This window comes from Penicillium chrysogenum, assembly GCF_028827035.1.
Source record: "Penicillium chrysogenum strain IBT 35668 chromosome Unknown utg000001l_segment0_segment0, whole genome shotgun sequence".
NCBI lineage: Eukaryota > Fungi > Ascomycota > Eurotiomycetes > Eurotiales > Aspergillaceae > Penicillium > Penicillium chrysogenum.
In genome coordinates, this window is record NW_026622749.1 from 385,260 (window position 1) to 401,657 (window position 16,398).

Consider the following 16,398-nt stretch of genomic DNA (forward strand, 5'->3'; position numbering starts at 1 on the left):
ATATTTAGTTAGTAATACGTAAAGCTACTATTTCTTTAAAAGCGTAAGGACTTCCTCGATATATTTCTAGTACTCCTCGAGTGTAGCTAAGAAGATAAGGATATCGTTAAGATATACTACTACGTTATAGCTAAGAAGGGGTCGTAGCGTATAGTTTATAATAGATTAGAAGGTAGTAGGTGTATTATATAGTCCGAACGGTATAGCGAGCTATTTATATTTCCCCTAAATAGTGTTAAATACGGTTTTTTCGATAGAACCCTCCTCTATATAGATCTACTAATATCCGGCTATTAGATCGATCTTAGAGAGGATTTATATATTTCCGATAATATCTAAAAGCTCTTAGATTTATAGGAGGGGGTATCCGTTTTTAGCTATTATATTATTTAAGGCTCTATAATTAATATATATTCGCTATTTCCTATATAGTTTATAGGCGAATACTACCGGGAATCCCTATATACTATTAGACTCGCGGATTAAGCCTTTCTTAATAAGATCTTCGACTTATTTAGCTTATTCGTCGAGCTTCTCGGCGGAGAGTCTATATATATTAATATTAATAGGAGTATATACTCCCGTATCGATCTTATACGCTATATTATATTCTAGGGGAAGTGCTACTAATAGTTCCGCTCGGAAGAGATCCTTATATTTTATAAGGATCTATTAAATCCTAGGGTCGTCGCTTTTAGATAGCCCCGGTTCTTCACTCTTATATCCGCGATTAGTCGGGCGGACTATAAAGAGGTAGGCTTCGCTCTTCGATTTCCGGAGGAGTCGGCGTGTTTATTTAGCCGATATTAAGTTAAGGTATACGCTTCCTCTTATAACTATATAAGAGTTATTTATAGGGTAGATAGCGTATATATAGTGATTATAATCTATTAAGGTTATAATAGATATACGCTAATCGATATATAGGTTCTTAGTCTAGAGGAAATCTCGGCCGAGGATTATATCGTAATCGGTCGGGAGAATCTAGGCCTTAATCCGTCCTATCTAACTACCGATTTTAACTAGGAGGATAGTATAACCACCTATTTCTAGCCGCTCGCTATTTACGATAGTAACTAGTAATAGGGTCTTAGGTTTTCGTACCTAGATCTATCTATCTAACTTCCTAAGGACCTATAGAGAGACGAATATATCACTTACTCCGCTATTAAAGAGTATACGAATAGATATTAGGTCGGCGTCTCCTATATAGATCTTTCCCCGATAAAATATTAGAGAGTTATTAAAGACGTTTAGGGAAGCGGATAGATAAAGGGATTCTTTCCTCTATTTTTATCGAGGGTATAGAGGAGGCTCCGTTTAGGCTAGTATATAAGCGTTTATAGTATAATAAGGGTTAAGAATATTATCCGCGTTAAATAGCGGTAGCTCGGGAGCCTAGGTAAGGCGGCCGATAAGGGCTTCTACGTTATACGGCTATACTAGTTTTTCGACTAGCGGTAGAGACGCCCGGAGGTAGCCTTTTACCTTTACTTTATCTCCTCTATCTTTAGTTTCCGGTAAGCGCGGGCTAGATATCCCTATTTTCCGTAATTATAATATTTATAAGTTTCTTTAAACGCTAGGGGGACCTCTCGCGGGGCGAGATTTAATAGAGTTAATAGCGGTGTTAATATCTATAGCGTCTAAGTGTCTTACTAATAACCCTTTATATCTCTAAGCGATAGCTCGCCCCTATTTATATTAGGCGAAACGGAAGATAACGTCTTTAATTATCTTAGGCTAGTCCCGTTCTTCGGCCTATTTAGTATAGTATATAGCTTTTATACTAGTGACGAATCGCTAGATTAGTATAGGGTCTAGGATATCCTAATTAAGGTCGGATATAACTTATTAGAGGTTTATAGTATACTCTTATATAGATTAGTTTCCCTACTTAAGAGTTTCGTAACGCTTATAGAGTTTTTCTATAGATAGGTATTCCGCGAACTCCTATCTAAGCTATTCTTTAAATAAAGTCTATATCGGGAAATTATCGGTACCGAGTAGATTATATTATCGTTTATATTATTCTAGGCGTTACCGAGCGACCTTTATAAGTTTTCCTAAGGTATATAGTATCTTTACCTTATTAGGGGAATCGTAACTAATAAGCTTTACTAGCTCTAAAAAGTACCGATTATAGTCGTAGGTCTATTTATAGGCGGCGTTATTAAGGATAGCGCTATTATAATTAGCGATTACCTATAAATCGTTAAGGAACCTTTTATAGGTATCTTTATCTATAGTTTAGAAGGCTATAGCTATAGACGAGAGAGGTTTCTTAGTAGGGTTTAGTAGCGGCGGTTCTCCTCTAGGAGGGAGATCTAACCCGCGGGATAGGTTTACTACTATATTAAGGGCGGCTATAAGCCGCTCGGTTTCAGATCGCTCCGCTTAAAGGGCCTAAGCCCTATACGTAGCCCGTTTAACTAAGGGGTTAACCTATTAGGGGTTAATAGTAGAATATATATATAAGAAGATATTCCGTTCTTCTACTTCTAAGAGGTTAAGGGCTATATAGACCTCTACTAGGAGGTTAGCTATAAATTCGGCCTCGGTATTTCCTTAGATAGGTTACGCGGATATAATTATTTCCTAGTAGAGACAATAGGGGGTTTCTTTTCTTAGAGGAAGTAGGAAAATAGTAATTCTATATTCCTCTTATTAGGTTAGGGGGCCGTTTTTCTTTTAATAGCGCCTAGATACGGATCTTACTAGGTAGTAAGACGTCTATTTCCTTACGGATCGACGTTTTCTTCCGGCCGGACGCTTATAGATCCGAGAGTTCTCCTCGGAGTGATATATCCCCTATATTTTATTAGGGGGAAGGGTGTCGTCCGGCCGGGCGGGTCTATTATAAATCTATATTACCTTATAATTACGCGATTTTTGTTAATAGACCCGCTCTATATTTCAGAGGGGAGACCTTATCTCCGTATTTCTCCGTTTTTCCTCCGTTCTCGGTCTCTATTATACCGAGAGAGCCGGGGGGAAAGGAGAGAGGAAAAGAGAGTAAAAATAGGGGTTTATAAGCTTTCCTACCTAGTATCCTAGGTCTATAGGATCGTTATCGGGATAGGACGAGAGGGTGTTAGCACCGTTCCGTCTTTAATAGACGTCTACGGTGCTATCTCGTGCCTCCCTAGGCCAACCGTAGAAGGTGGCTTATACCGATATGCTACTAGATGAGATTCGGAAAGGATCGCATAGTTTGTATTAAGTTGGCTTTGCCAACGACTAAGTACTGCGGAATACGGTAACGATAGTGTACATAAGTGTAGAAACGGATCCATATGGATCCGGCCACTAAGGCATAAGACATATTTACATAAGGAAATGGGCTTCTGGGATCACAAAGGGTGAATTTTATATAGAGAATTAGTATAGGAATACTAACCTCCCCGAGGACTATTAGATTAGCCCTACACCTAACGGTTAGACCGATAATACTATAGCATTCTAATAGCTTCAATCCTTTAAAGAGAGTACTAAAAACCGCTATATAAAAACGGGTTTTCGACTACTTCTTATAGATAATTATAGCTCTTATCTCACCTACGAATTTATTAAATTCTATAAGAATTATCAGATTATTCCTTACTACTTTATACCCTATATAACGTATATATATCAGCCGCTTAACGATATACCGTTTTAGGTACTAAAACATTATTTTCGTAAGAATAATAATAATTTAGTACAATAGGGTAGATCTATAAAGTAAAAGTCTGATTTTTTCTCTACTATCTATAGGGTTCGGATATAGGCTTTTAAAAGCCGTACAATTAGATCTAGATTTAAAAAATGCGGTATCTATCTAATAGATACAGAGCCTACTTTTAAAAAGCTAGGTTAGAATAAGGATCCTAATCTCCCTAAGCTAGTATTACAAATATAGGATAGTGATACCCCCCTCCGGAGTCCAGCTCTATACCGAATTCGCCGTTAAAAGACGTTAAATCCATCCGGAAATACGCCGAAAAAAAAAAAAAATAGATAAAATTGGAGATAAGATTAATACTATTTCTCCGAAGCTACGTCGTCAATTAGCTCCGTTTTTAACTAGTGCGCTCACTATAGTGGAAGCGGGAGCTTAGTATGCGCATGATAATATTAACATTTTAGACCTAAAAAAACGCTAGGAAGCCGGTAAAAGCAAGCGTAGGGTTAATATAGGTGGTCCTTTGTCTATACATGATACAAATCGGCATATAAAAACGAGAGATCAGATAGAAAGGAAGAAATTGATCCAGCAGGCCAAAAAAAAGGGATTGCAAATGCAACTGCAGATGCAATTCTCGCAGCCAGGAATGCAGAAAGGGGGGATTTAAAAGCTGCAGAAGATAGTGCAGAAACGGAGGATTCTGTAAATAGTAAAATTATTATAGATACTATAGGGGAAGGGTGTTAAATGGGGGGTTTAAATCTGATTTTTATCTGTTTTTTGCATTCAACCCGTTTTTGCATTCAACCCGTGCGGTCCAATTCCCGCCGGGAATTGGACCGTGCGTTGGGTCGGGTACAGGCTTCATATACAGCCTGCTTTTCCATAGATTCATAGCATGCATCTTCTTCCCGATTTTCCCTCCATACTAGTTCTCACTAGTAGTCCTCTCCTTCGTAGCCTCAACACTTTATCCTTAATATTAATCTTCCAGGCAATTCGACCAGGTCCTCCCCTTCTACTCCCTCGCGGTTGGTCGCTATGCTCCGCCGCCGCACGGGCAAGGACGAGGTTCTATATAGGTTTTCAAAAGGTTGTGGTATACGAACCCAACCATGATACTGTCCAATAAATACGTCATTGGACTGGGCCGAGACGCAGGCACCGAGTACAAACAGTATGGTGCCGTTAAAATATGCAATAGAATGTTTATCTACTTCACAACTTAACGTGATTCTAGTATGTTAATATAATCCTGTTGTAATTACAGCGGTGGACGTTCAGTATAATCCCGTGAGCGATGCTAATTTATACTAATCTTTTTGGTCCCTTATACCTTTATTTCACGCCTCAAGCAGCTGGGCCATCTCGTCATGTGTTTGCCCCCTCAGGTACGGACTCTCCAAGCTTGGACTAGGGGTGGACATCTAGAAGCAACAACTAGGCACCATCGTTCCCGACACCCTGATAACAGGCTAAACCTGGCCAAGCACATTAATATCCAACGTTCTCATCGCCAACTCCCCACAACTCGTCTCTCTTGCCTCTGCTTCGCCTTTAACAGCCCCCTAGCCGCAATGGCACTCACGACCAAATGGAGCGGATACGCTAACCACCACAAAGGCGTCCGCGTCTCGGATAAAAAGGAATGGAAATGTCAGACCATCAACTCCGAAATCGAGCCACCAAAGCACCGATAATGGCAAGCGGCGGGACGCAATAGGCAATCGTCGCAGCAATAGAATAGTTTTGGCATAACATAATTGCCACGCTGTATAGCCCTAACACGAGCTTCATATTGTCGTCAAATGTAGCTTTTCTTTCCGCAAATATCGTACCCACCATCAAAGAACAAAGAATGAGTACAGGCGTCGCAAAACCAACCATGAAGATGAGGACACCACTTGAAAAAAGTTGCTCATCTTGCCGAAAGGATCACGCTAAATTATGCCTCTATCCCTAGTTTTATCAAATTATAGCTATAGTCCGTCATTCGGCTGGACATATAGAGGTTTGTAACATGGCGTTTGGGTGGGCCTGGAAGACGGAAGTGTTCTATCACAATAGAATTATAAAACAAGTAAATGGATATAATTAATTTGCGAAGACCGAGTTAGATGGAACAGCCCAGTCTCCTTGGATACAGCGTCGCTTAAATATAAGTATCTGTTGGTGTTTTTCATTCTAGTGTGGCTCTCATTCTAGCCCATGTTATGTATAGCACTAATGCAAGCTGTTTTATTATAAGGAATAGACCTCTGAGTTCGATATGTTAGGATAAGCAGTAACTAGTCGTCTGTGAGCTAGAAATAATCTACCCATATCAAAGATCTAGTATTATACTAGACTGATTCAGTATGGCCATGTGAGCAGCATCAAACGGGCCAGAAACAGCCTTCTTGCATTCACCACTTGTGCTCTTCCCCTCGAAACGCTCACGCAGAAAACGCAGCCAGTCAGGGGAACTAGCTGTGAGCAGATCACCGTGATCGATGCCTGGATACAGATTCAGATGTGCCTCATTACCGAATCCACAGGTGTCATTGAAGGCGTTGATGGTGATCTGAGGTAAAATAGTGGTATCTGCCAACCCCTGAACGATCAAAAGAGGTTGCTCTGCTTTGGATCCCATGGCCGGAGCATTCATTTTTTGCCAGTTAGAGAAGTCTGTGCTGTTCCTGAGCGCGGCTGTGCTGGTTATTATTTCCTGGGGAGAGAGCCCGAGTCCAAGGGCCAAAGCGCCATTGTTGCAGGATTGCGTGAGGTCCGCGATCTGAGCTCGTTGCAAGAGCCTTTGCGAGAAGACTGACATATCCGCCGAGGGAATAGCACGTCGAAGGGCAGTGGACAACCATAAGAATATATACGTGATATAGTAAGTGTTATAGTTGGACTGGGGGAAGATTGTCTCCGCTGTAAGAAGGATCAAGTCATAAAGTTTCGAACCTGGCGCTACGGCGACGGTTCCTATGTAGTTACCAGCTGCTGCTCCAGACTTGATAAGGGGACTTTCAGATAGCTTCCAGACAGCTCCCCCTCCCTGAGAGTGGCCAACACTTGCCCAGTTGTCGGTGAATGTGTTTTTGAATACTTTGCGAGCAGCAACCATGCCGTAGTAGAGATCATTGGCATGCGCCGGGAAGCTACTGTATTCGTGCTCGATATAGTTGTTCCCAAGTCCCGCGTAGTCTGGGGCAACAATGGCATATCCGTTTTGGGCGAGAATACTCCAGGTATCGTAGTCGTATAGTTCAGATGTCGAGGAAGGCGGACATCCCGCGAAAATGCCAATGGATCCGTGGGCATAAGCAATGACAGGATATTTTCCATCCTGGCGAGCCGAAGTGTATGGAATTGCAATAAATCCGGTAGCAGGCACCACGGTTCCATTCAAGCTGACGGAAGTATACTGGTATTGATAGGCAGCAAGCCCATAAACTACACTTAGGGATGAACCGTTCAGAGGTTGGAACTTGAGGAGGTCGCCAGGCTTTGACGATGAGAAGTTGCGAGCAGTGGCGTAAAAATCGAAATCAAAATCCGTTCCAAACATCTCGACGTCCTGCTTTCGTCCCTCGCTAAAGGCCCGTTGGCAAGCAGCATCGCAGCCTAGGGATGTGAGAGTTGAAGTCGATGCATTGAAGTTTGCGGCGGGTTTAGCCACTGAGAGCGAGACAGTCGACAGGGCGAGAATGATGTTGAGAAGCATTGAGAAAGATGGCTGATTTAGACTTTGGAATAAACTGAGGAAGCAAAGTGTTGCGACTTGCAGCACTTGGGTTTTGAATACCCGACCCTAGCCCTGGAGCTACTGAGTGATTACTAAGGGGTCGGGAATGAGACTCCAGTTGACCTCATTAATTTCTTTAGAACCCGAGGTGCTCCGTTAACCCATTCCTAATTTGCCCTCCTAAAATGCGGGAGGTAAGCACTAGGTTTAGTACATTAAGCAACAAGGTCTCCTGGGCAATAATGGACATTCCACGGTGGAGAAAGCATAGCCCAAAAGGTCCACTGCTGATATAGAAGGGCAATATTCATTGGCCGATGGACAATGATCAAGCGTCAAGCGACCTCTATCACATGCAATGCCGGAGCATCTTAGGTGCAATACTGAACTTTGCAGAGGCATGATGTCACCAGAGGCTCCGTTGCAATTGCCGTTGTCGGTCCAGTAGGAGACGCCCAGGAATCAACACCGGCCCCCATGGCCACAAGCACAGAGGATGGAAGAAAGGTTTGAGAATTTCATGTTGGAGAAGGTCAAGAAAGGCGCTTGTGTAGCTTTGCAAGGAGGTATTCTTGGATTGATTGACGAACCGATATATCCGACTTCGGGAAGAAAGACTGTGGATCGTATTAGGAGATAAGTGGATCAATTCCAGGAGGGGGCCGGGGGCCGGGGGCCGGGGACCGGGGGCTCGGTCCGCTCGGTCCGCTCGGATGAGCCTGATCTTGGGCCACCTGGAGGGTGGGGCTACAGTCATACCTACCTAGGTAGGTACCTGTTATTGCCTTCCATCTGGAAACACTAATAACCCCTTCCAACTTCTAGTCACATAATATGCTGACCTGTTAGAAATATAATATATAAGTTCTGTACGCCTAGGGTCCTTCTCAGTGGTAGTCCATCCGGGAGAACAAAAAAGGTCATCAGTTAAATTCAGGTTTAATTGTTGAAGTACCCCATGCATTCGGCCACAGGAGAGCTCTTCAATTGTGGGTACTTCCATCGCAGCAAGGCATTCGTCTGCGCCTCTTCTTTAGTCTCACTACCCGGTCCATAATAGCCACGGCGAATCTATTTTCCGTTATCAGCTCCGATCAGGATCAGTTCAGGCCACCAAGTTGGGACTTAGACACGAGTGGGAAGCTCCTTGGTGAATCATAATAACGTAGTGAATCGCATGGCCTTGCGCCGGCGATGGTTCATTCAAATTTCCGCCCTATCAACTTTCGATGGTAGGATAGTAGCCTACCATGGTGGCAACGGGTAACGGGGAATTAGGGTTCGATTCCGGAGAGGGAGCCTGAGAAAGGCTACCACATCCAAGGAAGGCAGCAGGCGCGCAAATTACCCAATCCCGATACGGGGAGGGAGGGAAAGTTTAGCCGAGGGGCCACGTCAGCCTTAAGGGGTATTCAGGGCGATCGGGTGAAGAATAGAGGGGCGTCAGGGGATCCAGGTAAATGGGCTGAAGAGCAGAAGATACTGGGCTTCCCGAACTAAAGAAAAAAGAATGCAAAACAAAAACATACAACAGTGAGGATTCGCTGGTGGTCACCCACCCAACTACTAACTCACCGGCGTGTGGCTTAAGTACGGCTGAGCGGACGGGAAGCCCTGTTTTCCACACCCTATGGTCGTATGTAACAGGTTACATGCGGAAAAGAAAGATAGTGTGCAATGGACTTAGATTCAATTGGTTCTCAAGGTGAGAAACAGGATGAGAATCATCTCCGTCGCGGCTTTTGGCTGCCTCCCTGCGGCTGCCTTTGCCTTCGCAGATGCAGTTGGTGCAGCGCATGGCTAGCCCATCGGTGTTGAATGTCTGGCATGCACAAATCCAGGGAATCAAATTCTTCGCAGTCTCAAACCCCCTCAAATACAGATACCAAGATTCCATTCACACACGTAGCAATCACTGTATGTCCGACATGCGGACGACGCAAGGCAATGAGGGTGAGAACAGCTGTTTGAGATCCCAGTGCCTGGTCGCTGGTCATTTTGAGGTATAACACCCTCGCTCACTTGGTCATCAGGCTCACGGAATAGGCCGTATAGCCGCATTGCTTCCTCGATCGAAGCATCGAGGTCTTCGCACACGGAATCAGTGACAACGGCTAGTACGGTGCCGTCATAATTGAGAATATACCAGCCGCCGTTTCTGGCGTCCACGGTGCTCAATGGGTATTGTTCTGTCATTTCAATGAGTTCTCGGCGGGTTTCCAGTACATCCATTGATTCGGGGATCGGTACGGTGTATCGGGTTGTCGATGTGGCGACAGTACTTGCAATGAGTAAGAGAAAGAGGAGACTGTGGCTTCGTGGTGGTTTCATAGAGGACGACGTAGAAAGTGTGTGGATAATGCGCGTATTGCGCAATAGTATATGGGTCTGGGGGTGGACTTCTGGGGGAGGGAACAATGTCTAATTTAGTATGTTAGCCTCACAGAATTCTCGCGTTATACATCGCGCATTGCACGGTAATGCGGGATTGACTTCAACCTTGGAGAATCATTTCTTGAAGGCATGATGGGAACCAGGGACAAGGCAGGAAGTAGGGCTGCGCACCTACCGAGAAGAATGGACGGGACAGAAAGGAAGAGAGAGATGGAGAGAAGAGGCAGAGCCATCTTCCATCTAATGTCATTACATACGAGTGCCCGAGGCTAGCTAATCGGGATATCAGTGCTCGAGGTCAGGCGGCTCCCCTGGTGTGACCTGCAACATATCATCACATGTGCCGATCGAGCCGAAATTTCTCACACTCAAAGGCACTATAATATCCTGATTTTGAGAGTCATGCTACTAAACAGATCTTTGTGCCTAGCCCTCGATGTTCTCACCCCCAGCGGTGAGAACCTCAAGTTCTCCCTCAATGAATCCCTTTCGTGATGTTCTTAATTACGCCAAGTACTATGAGTACACCCATCTTTCAAGGCATTCGGAATTCTAGACGTTGTGATTTTCTTTAGATCTGTTAATATAATGCCGCCATGTGTTCAATATCGCGGGCGTTATAATTCAACTGTTGTATTTCGCTCCAGGGCTCGCAGGCCAAGTGGGACCTTGGCCCTAGACAGTCCCCCTCAAACTCTTGTATATTATGCCATGAAAGACAGGCCTGTAGCGATATTTGTCTTCAGTTCCTTGAGAGCCACCTCGAGCAACCTAGTCTCGTGCTCAGATATTTTGCTAATAGGCAAAGCCTTCGTAGCACCTGTCTTACCAAGCTCGATCTTGACCGCGAAGTAGTTAACGCCAAGCTCGGCGGCAATCTCCTTACCTCCAGGAATACCCGGCAGGTAGACATAGGCTTCCTCGGTAATTGCCTCTCCGTCCATACTAGCAAGGAGAGCCTTGATGAAGCGGAAACCGGCGTAAGCCATGCACGTCGTGGCGCTTCCAGCCCCCTGCTTGCTTTTGACGATTTCGTCGCCACCGAACTGAACACCTGTTGGTATAGTTAGTAAAGCCATCTTTGGACGCGCTAAACATGAGGAACCTACGGTTGATAACACCCGCCAGAGTTTGACTATCCAAGTTGACCAGGGGCTGGGCCTGACTATAAAGCGGAAGGATGGTGGCACCACTGTGGCCACCAATGACCGGGACCTTGAAGTCCTTAGGATTGGCGTTGTCACCCAAGGCGTGGGCGGCAAAGGTAGAGGCACGAACAACATCTAAGGTGGTAACACCAAAGACACGTGTGGGATCGAAAACACCACCTTTCTTCAGGGCCTCAGTGGCAACAGGCAGAGTTGAGTTGACCGGATTTGTAACAACACAGCACATCGCTTGTGGACATGTGGCTGCAATCTCTGTGAAGATATCCCGAATAATACCAGCATTGGTCTAGGTTGGAATTAGCAATTGGCTTCCCATGTTTTACAGCCACTCCGACAGGTTACGGGTATATTCACTTTGAATAAATCTAAGTAAACCCTGTCAGTAATCCATCTCGAAAGTGCATTATGTGAATGCCTTACTCACCGTCTCTCGTCATTCCAGGCTTACGAGCAATACCAGCTGTTACTACGACAATGTCTGCACCAGTGAGGGCCTTCTTGAGACCAGAGTCATCTGGAAGATGGCCACTGACCCTGGCCCTGGTGTCGATGTGATTCAAATCAGTGGCAATACCGGGTACGTGAACAATGTCATATAGTGAGATCTCATCGAATAGATCGCTCTTTCATTGATCAGTCAGTTGGCATCACCTGGGCAGGCTTCGTAGGTTGATCTGTTAGGGAGGAGGGACTTACTGCTTTGCACAGCAGACTTAGTGGGGTTCCAATTTGACCAGCGGCGCCGAGTAGAGCAATCTTGACCATTTTTAGGGCTGGTGGCGACGATGGTAGGAGGGATTTGTTTCGCTTTTTATTGTAGACTATATGGATGCATTCGCCTTGACGTGATGAAGAGGATGGGGCTTTTTATGACCGTCATCTGTCTCAAAATTCCCAGCAGTCATTGCCTTCGAACTCCACACCCTCACACCCTCGGAATGAGTGCGTTTCATAGTATCGGCTGATAGTTCAACCGAACAGCCCATGTACATGTTAACCGCTCATGGAACGAGTAGATGTCTAGCATGTGCAGTCTCACCTCTATATTTCTCAAATTGATTGTTTGATACAGCATACCTTGTGAATATGACTTCGTTGTTTACAATTGTGTATATACTAGGATTAGTTATCGCCAGGCTCTAATTTATCTTGCTATTAACCATAGCCTGATGCTCCGGAACAGGTGACAGAAGCGGCTCCCCAACAATCGCACGCCGTACGTTCTCCATTGCCCACTCTTCCATCTTACCAAGTGTCTCCGTGGTGTGAGTCCCCATATGTGGAACCATCAGAGCACGATCTTGCTTCATGAGCCTTTCATTGATATCCGGCTCCCGCTCATAAACATCCAACCCCACGGCAGCAATATGGTTACTTTCCAGCGCATCAGCCATAGCAGCCTCGTCAATGATAGCGCCTCGTGCTGTGTTGATGAGAACAACACCAGGCTTCATCTGGGAAATCTCCGCCGCACCGATCAAGTGCTTCGTGTGGGAATTTAGAGGTACGTTAATACTGATGATGTCGCTCTCCGAAAGCAACTTCCCGAAGGACACATACTCAGCACCCGCGCTCAGCTCAGACGATAGGGGGTTCCGGTTGTGGTAGACTGTCTTGAGACCGAAGGGATCGCAGCGGTGTTTGATAGCACGACCAATGCGCCCCATTCCAAGGATACCCAGGGTCTTGCCTTGAGGATCGTGGCCAAATTCAATCCCCTTCTTGAAACTCCCCGCTCTCAGAGAGAAGATACCTGGATTTAGCTGGCGCAAGGCGCCTAGCATGAGGAAGATGGCCAAGTCGGCGGTCGCGTCCGTGACAGGATCCGGAGCGTTAGTGACGATGATACCCCTTTTAGCACAGGCACTCGTGTCGATCGGGTCATATCCTATATGATGAGTTAAGCGAAAGACCTCTATGTATGAAGGAGCCGTGCCCATACATACCGGCACCATTGTGGCATATGTATTTGCAGCTTGGGGGCAAGCGCTCGATCAACTCGGCATCGAACTTGCCCGCTACCTATATTATACACCATGTTAGCCTCCACCGTAGTATCCTTCAGCCCGTGCCTCCGACAGAGAGCAGCAGGTCTGTTAGGTGATACTAGCTCAATACTCACAGTGCCGCTAGCGGATGTCCGGTAAATGGCGAAAATATTCTTATACTTGTCTGCCACATCCTTGAAGAATTCCTCCCTGCTTTTGCTCGTGACAACCTCCGTGTGCGCGACTTCTTGGAGCTTTTCGAAGAAGGGTACGGCATGTCGCACGGGGTTGAAGAAGAGGATAAAGGGCTTAGATGACATGTTTCCTCTGATTTGATGATATGTGGCTTTTGCTGATTTTTGCTTTTTTTCCCACGACAATTTAAGGCTTTTGGAGGTTTTCTGATCTATACACTGCGCTAATTCCTCTAATTGTTTTCGGCAGAACTTTCAGCCCAAAAGGGTCCCGGATATGCAAAGGTTCATAATGCTGATGGATTAGAAATAGGTACATGTGTAATATTCTGCTGGACTTCTGCCGCTGAAGTCAGGGTGGTAGAAGTGTTCGGCACATATTTCTAGCGGTCTTATATTATTTTCGATTTACTAGTCAAGTCAACTGTAGTCACGACCAGTCTATCCTAACTAGTTATATCAAGCATTCTGGCCTGAGGCATCAACCTCTGCCCAACGCTTCGGCTTGGATTGCCTACAATGCGGTCACTATGAAACACGTTCGTAACTCAGCTCCATTTTTCTTCATCTACCATCTCCGTTTCACCCACTTGACTACAAGCAAAAACATACTTCATATCTCTCAAGTTCCATGAGATGCCGGAGAATGTAGCAGCACACGTCAAAACGCGATTCCTAGTTTTCTCCGATACCCACGGACTCGATACTCCACCAGAATTTGTGTCGCGCGAATATGCGGACGTCGCGATTCACTGTGGAGACCTCACCACAGAATCGAAACTCGACGAGTTCAAAGCTTCGATCAGTTTCCTACGAGCCGTCAATGCTCCCCTTCAACTTGTGATAGCCGGAAACCATGACTTCACGATGGACATCCCTGTTTTTCAGAGAAAAGTGGCAGAAGCCCAACCCTTGGATCCTCAATTAGTTCAGAAATTCTATGGCAGGTACGAAGAAGCTCGAGACTTATTCGGTAAGGAGAAAGACGCGACGGGTATTACGTTTCTGGATGAAGGCATCCACACTTTTCGCTTACAGAATGGTGCACTATTGAACGTTTACGCTAGCCCATACACCCCATCATGTGGCGATTGGGGTTTTCAGTATCGCCGAGACCACGGGCACATGTCGATGTCGTGATGACACATGGTCCGCCAAAGGGTATTTTGGACCGCACACTCTCTAGCCAGCGTGCCGGCTGCCAATGACTTTTCGAGGCGATAGCTCGAGCCAAACCTCGACCGCTGATGCATTGTTTTGGCCATATCCATGAAGCATGGGGTGCTAAGCTTGTCCGATGGCGCGACGATATCAGCCCGGAGCCCTCTCACTTGACTGATATTGACCATGATCAGTCTGTCCCCATATCCACACTGTCCACTATCAAACGTAATGGGAATCCCACAGAAAGCTCCGCAACAAGTCATTGCGCTGGCGATCCGCGTCCGCTGAATCGGGGCTCTGAAACTCTCTTTATTAATGCCGCATTAGAGGGCTCCCGGGACTTTATGATACAACCACCGTGGCTTGTTGACATCGAGCTTCCGGCAGCTGTATGAGAGGCCAAGCCTACTCCATGTGCTTTCAGTGTTGGGTGGTTCTGATAGGTCACGACAGGTCACGATAGGATAGTCTACAAGAATGAGGCTACACACCTGTGAGTTCTGCTTACTGATGAGGTGAAATGATTTGTGTCTTTTGACATGAAATGTCCGTAGAGGATTATGTACTAGGGCCCAGCATCACAATAAAATTATTATCTTTCGACATATCGATCAGTCGTAGAGCAGATACCCATGAATTGCCTTAAGGTATGCAATGGATCAATACCAGGTGCGATAAATACCCTGCTTAACAAATTATGCTTGAAATCCACTGGAATTGTTTCATTTAGCAGACGTAAACAAGACCAATCCACGCAACCTCCGAAAGGATATTGGAAGACACATGTCAAGTTTCACTGTGTCTTCAACACACCCTCCTCGTCATGTCTCCTTCTGCCGTATGGGAATTTCTGGTAGGAGCAGAAGCCCGGAGACTGATCTGCAGGATGAAGCATCACTTGCCAGTGCTTGTAGTGTTTGTAGTGTTCGTCGACGGGAGGACAGGGCTTTTGGAGGCGGTGGACTTGTCTAGGTACACATCGTTAGCACATGTCAGATACATCAACGGATCAAATCGCATGAAGGGTCCCACATCCTGGGGTGACAGCTCGATTTCTCCAATATGACTATTCGAAAATGAACATACCGGATGATTGACCACGTTGGTCGGCTGCCCCGGTACTCTTTCCCTGGCGGACTTCCTTGCTCTGATCTTCTTCGGCTGGTTAGCTCTCAGTGCGATTCAAATGTTAAGCGGTACACAATGACCGAATGGACTCAGTCAATCCGATTTTCAATATAGGCTCCCTCACAGAGCAATTTAAATGAAGGTATCATTGGACATCTCGATGTGAAGAATAGAAGACTTACTCCGGGCCTTGCCCCTCCTAGCGCCTTTTGATCTCCGGTGGGCCTTCCTCTTCTTCCTGCCCGTTTGCTTTATAAAGGATAGAAGTCAATATGTTGATCGAGACTCGCAGTGCATTCAAGATATTGCTCACATTTGAATGTTCAGCGATAGCCTGCATGGCGATCGCAATTCCGCGGGTGTAATTTGCGAAGTATTCGCACTGTTGCAGGGTATGACCACCGGCGTTACAGTGTGTACACCATTCCTAGTGTCGCAGTTAGCACCCATCTCTTTCGTTGCTCCTGTGTTGTATTTGCTTCTGCGAATGATAGACGGGTATGCAAAGCATAGAGAGGAAAGGTGTGGCATCCATTACAGATAGACCACTGGGACGGCACCTGAGGTAGCAGGGATTGTAGGGTAAGAGAAGGACAGATTTGCCACGAGGTAGGAGGGTGATGCCTTTTTAGTACAACCAAGGCCAATGAGGAGAGGAAATGGGTGGGATCTGATGGGTTGACGGCTAGGGATGATGCGAAGACATACTGCAGCGCTACCCTTATCTCCTGGCATAGCGAAGATGAGAACAATCCTGTCGTTTTGAGATTTGCAAGGTTGAAGATAAACAGGAGTAAACAGACACCTGTAGCAGAGTCGGATGCGTGAGAGAGAAGAGAGAAGTGGGAAGAGAGGAAGAAAGGAAGAGAGGGAACTCAGAGGGAAATGGCCATCAGAACAAATGTGGAAGGAACTCACTCGAGCGGGTTGTGCCTTCCCTGAATATCAGAATGAACCCGGCGCC

General features: G+C 45.7%; 5 protein-coding genes across 5 annotated transcripts, besides 2 other annotated features; 1 reads left to right on the forward strand and 4 right to left on the reverse strand.

The window, feature by feature from the left end:
• Positions 1 to 5,990: 5,990 nt before the first annotated feature.
• On the reverse strand, positions 5,991 to 7,376 carry N7489_000162 (alpha/beta hydrolase family protein; the record flags this gene model as incomplete). The annotated part of the gene is made up of 1 exon (XM_056705918.1): positions 5,991 to 7,376. One exon carries the CDS (start codon positions 7,374 to 7,376, stop codon positions 5,991 to 5,993), a length of 1,386 nt encoding a protein of 461 aa, XP_056570220.1.
• Positions 7,377 to 8,336: 960 nt separating this feature from the next.
• Positions 8,337 to 8,468: a sequence feature (Protein overlapping with rRNA (N7489_000163, KAJ5249753.1) was converted to a misc_feature.).
• A 951-nt stretch (positions 8,469 to 9,419) lies between these two features.
• Positions 9,420 to 9,728: a sequence feature (Protein overlapping with rRNA (N7489_000163, KAJ5249753.1) was converted to a misc_feature.).
• Positions 9,729 to 10,495: 767 nt separating this feature from the next.
• On the reverse strand, positions 10,496 to 11,725 carry N7489_000164 (malate dehydrogenase; the record flags this gene model as incomplete). Its single annotated transcript, XM_056705919.1, has 5 exons — positions 10,496 to 10,845; positions 10,901 to 11,246; positions 11,315 to 11,325; positions 11,385 to 11,583; positions 11,657 to 11,725. 5 exons carry the CDS (start codon positions 11,723 to 11,725, stop codon positions 10,496 to 10,498), a joined length of 975 nt encoding a protein of 324 aa, XP_056570221.1.
• Positions 11,726 to 12,099: 374 nt separating this feature from the next.
• N7489_000165 (D-mandelate dehydrogenase-like dehydrogenase) lies at positions 12,100 to 13,268 on the reverse strand (the record flags this gene model as incomplete). Its single annotated transcript, XM_056705920.1, has 3 exons — positions 12,100 to 12,848; positions 12,907 to 12,982; positions 13,083 to 13,268. 3 exons carry the CDS (start codon positions 13,266 to 13,268, stop codon positions 12,100 to 12,102), a joined length of 1,011 nt encoding a protein of 336 aa, XP_056570222.1.
• A 510-nt stretch (positions 13,269 to 13,778) lies between these two features.
• Positions 13,779 to 14,282, forward strand: N7489_000166 (uncharacterized protein; the record flags this gene model as incomplete). The annotated part of the gene is made up of 1 exon (XM_056705921.1): positions 13,779 to 14,282. The coding sequence occupies one exon, from the start codon at positions 13,779 to 13,781 to the stop codon at positions 14,280 to 14,282; it is 504 nt and encodes a 167-aa protein (XP_056570223.1).
• A 918-nt stretch (positions 14,283 to 15,200) lies between these two features.
• Positions 15,201 to 16,169, reverse strand: N7489_000167 (uncharacterized protein; the record flags this gene model as incomplete). Its single annotated transcript, XM_056705922.1, has 3 exons — positions 15,201 to 15,461; positions 15,748 to 15,861; positions 16,143 to 16,169. The coding sequence occupies 3 exons, from the start codon at positions 16,167 to 16,169 to the stop codon at positions 15,201 to 15,203; spliced, it is 402 nt and encodes a 133-aa protein (XP_056570224.1).
• Between the last annotated feature and the right edge of the window lie 229 nt (positions 16,170 to 16,398).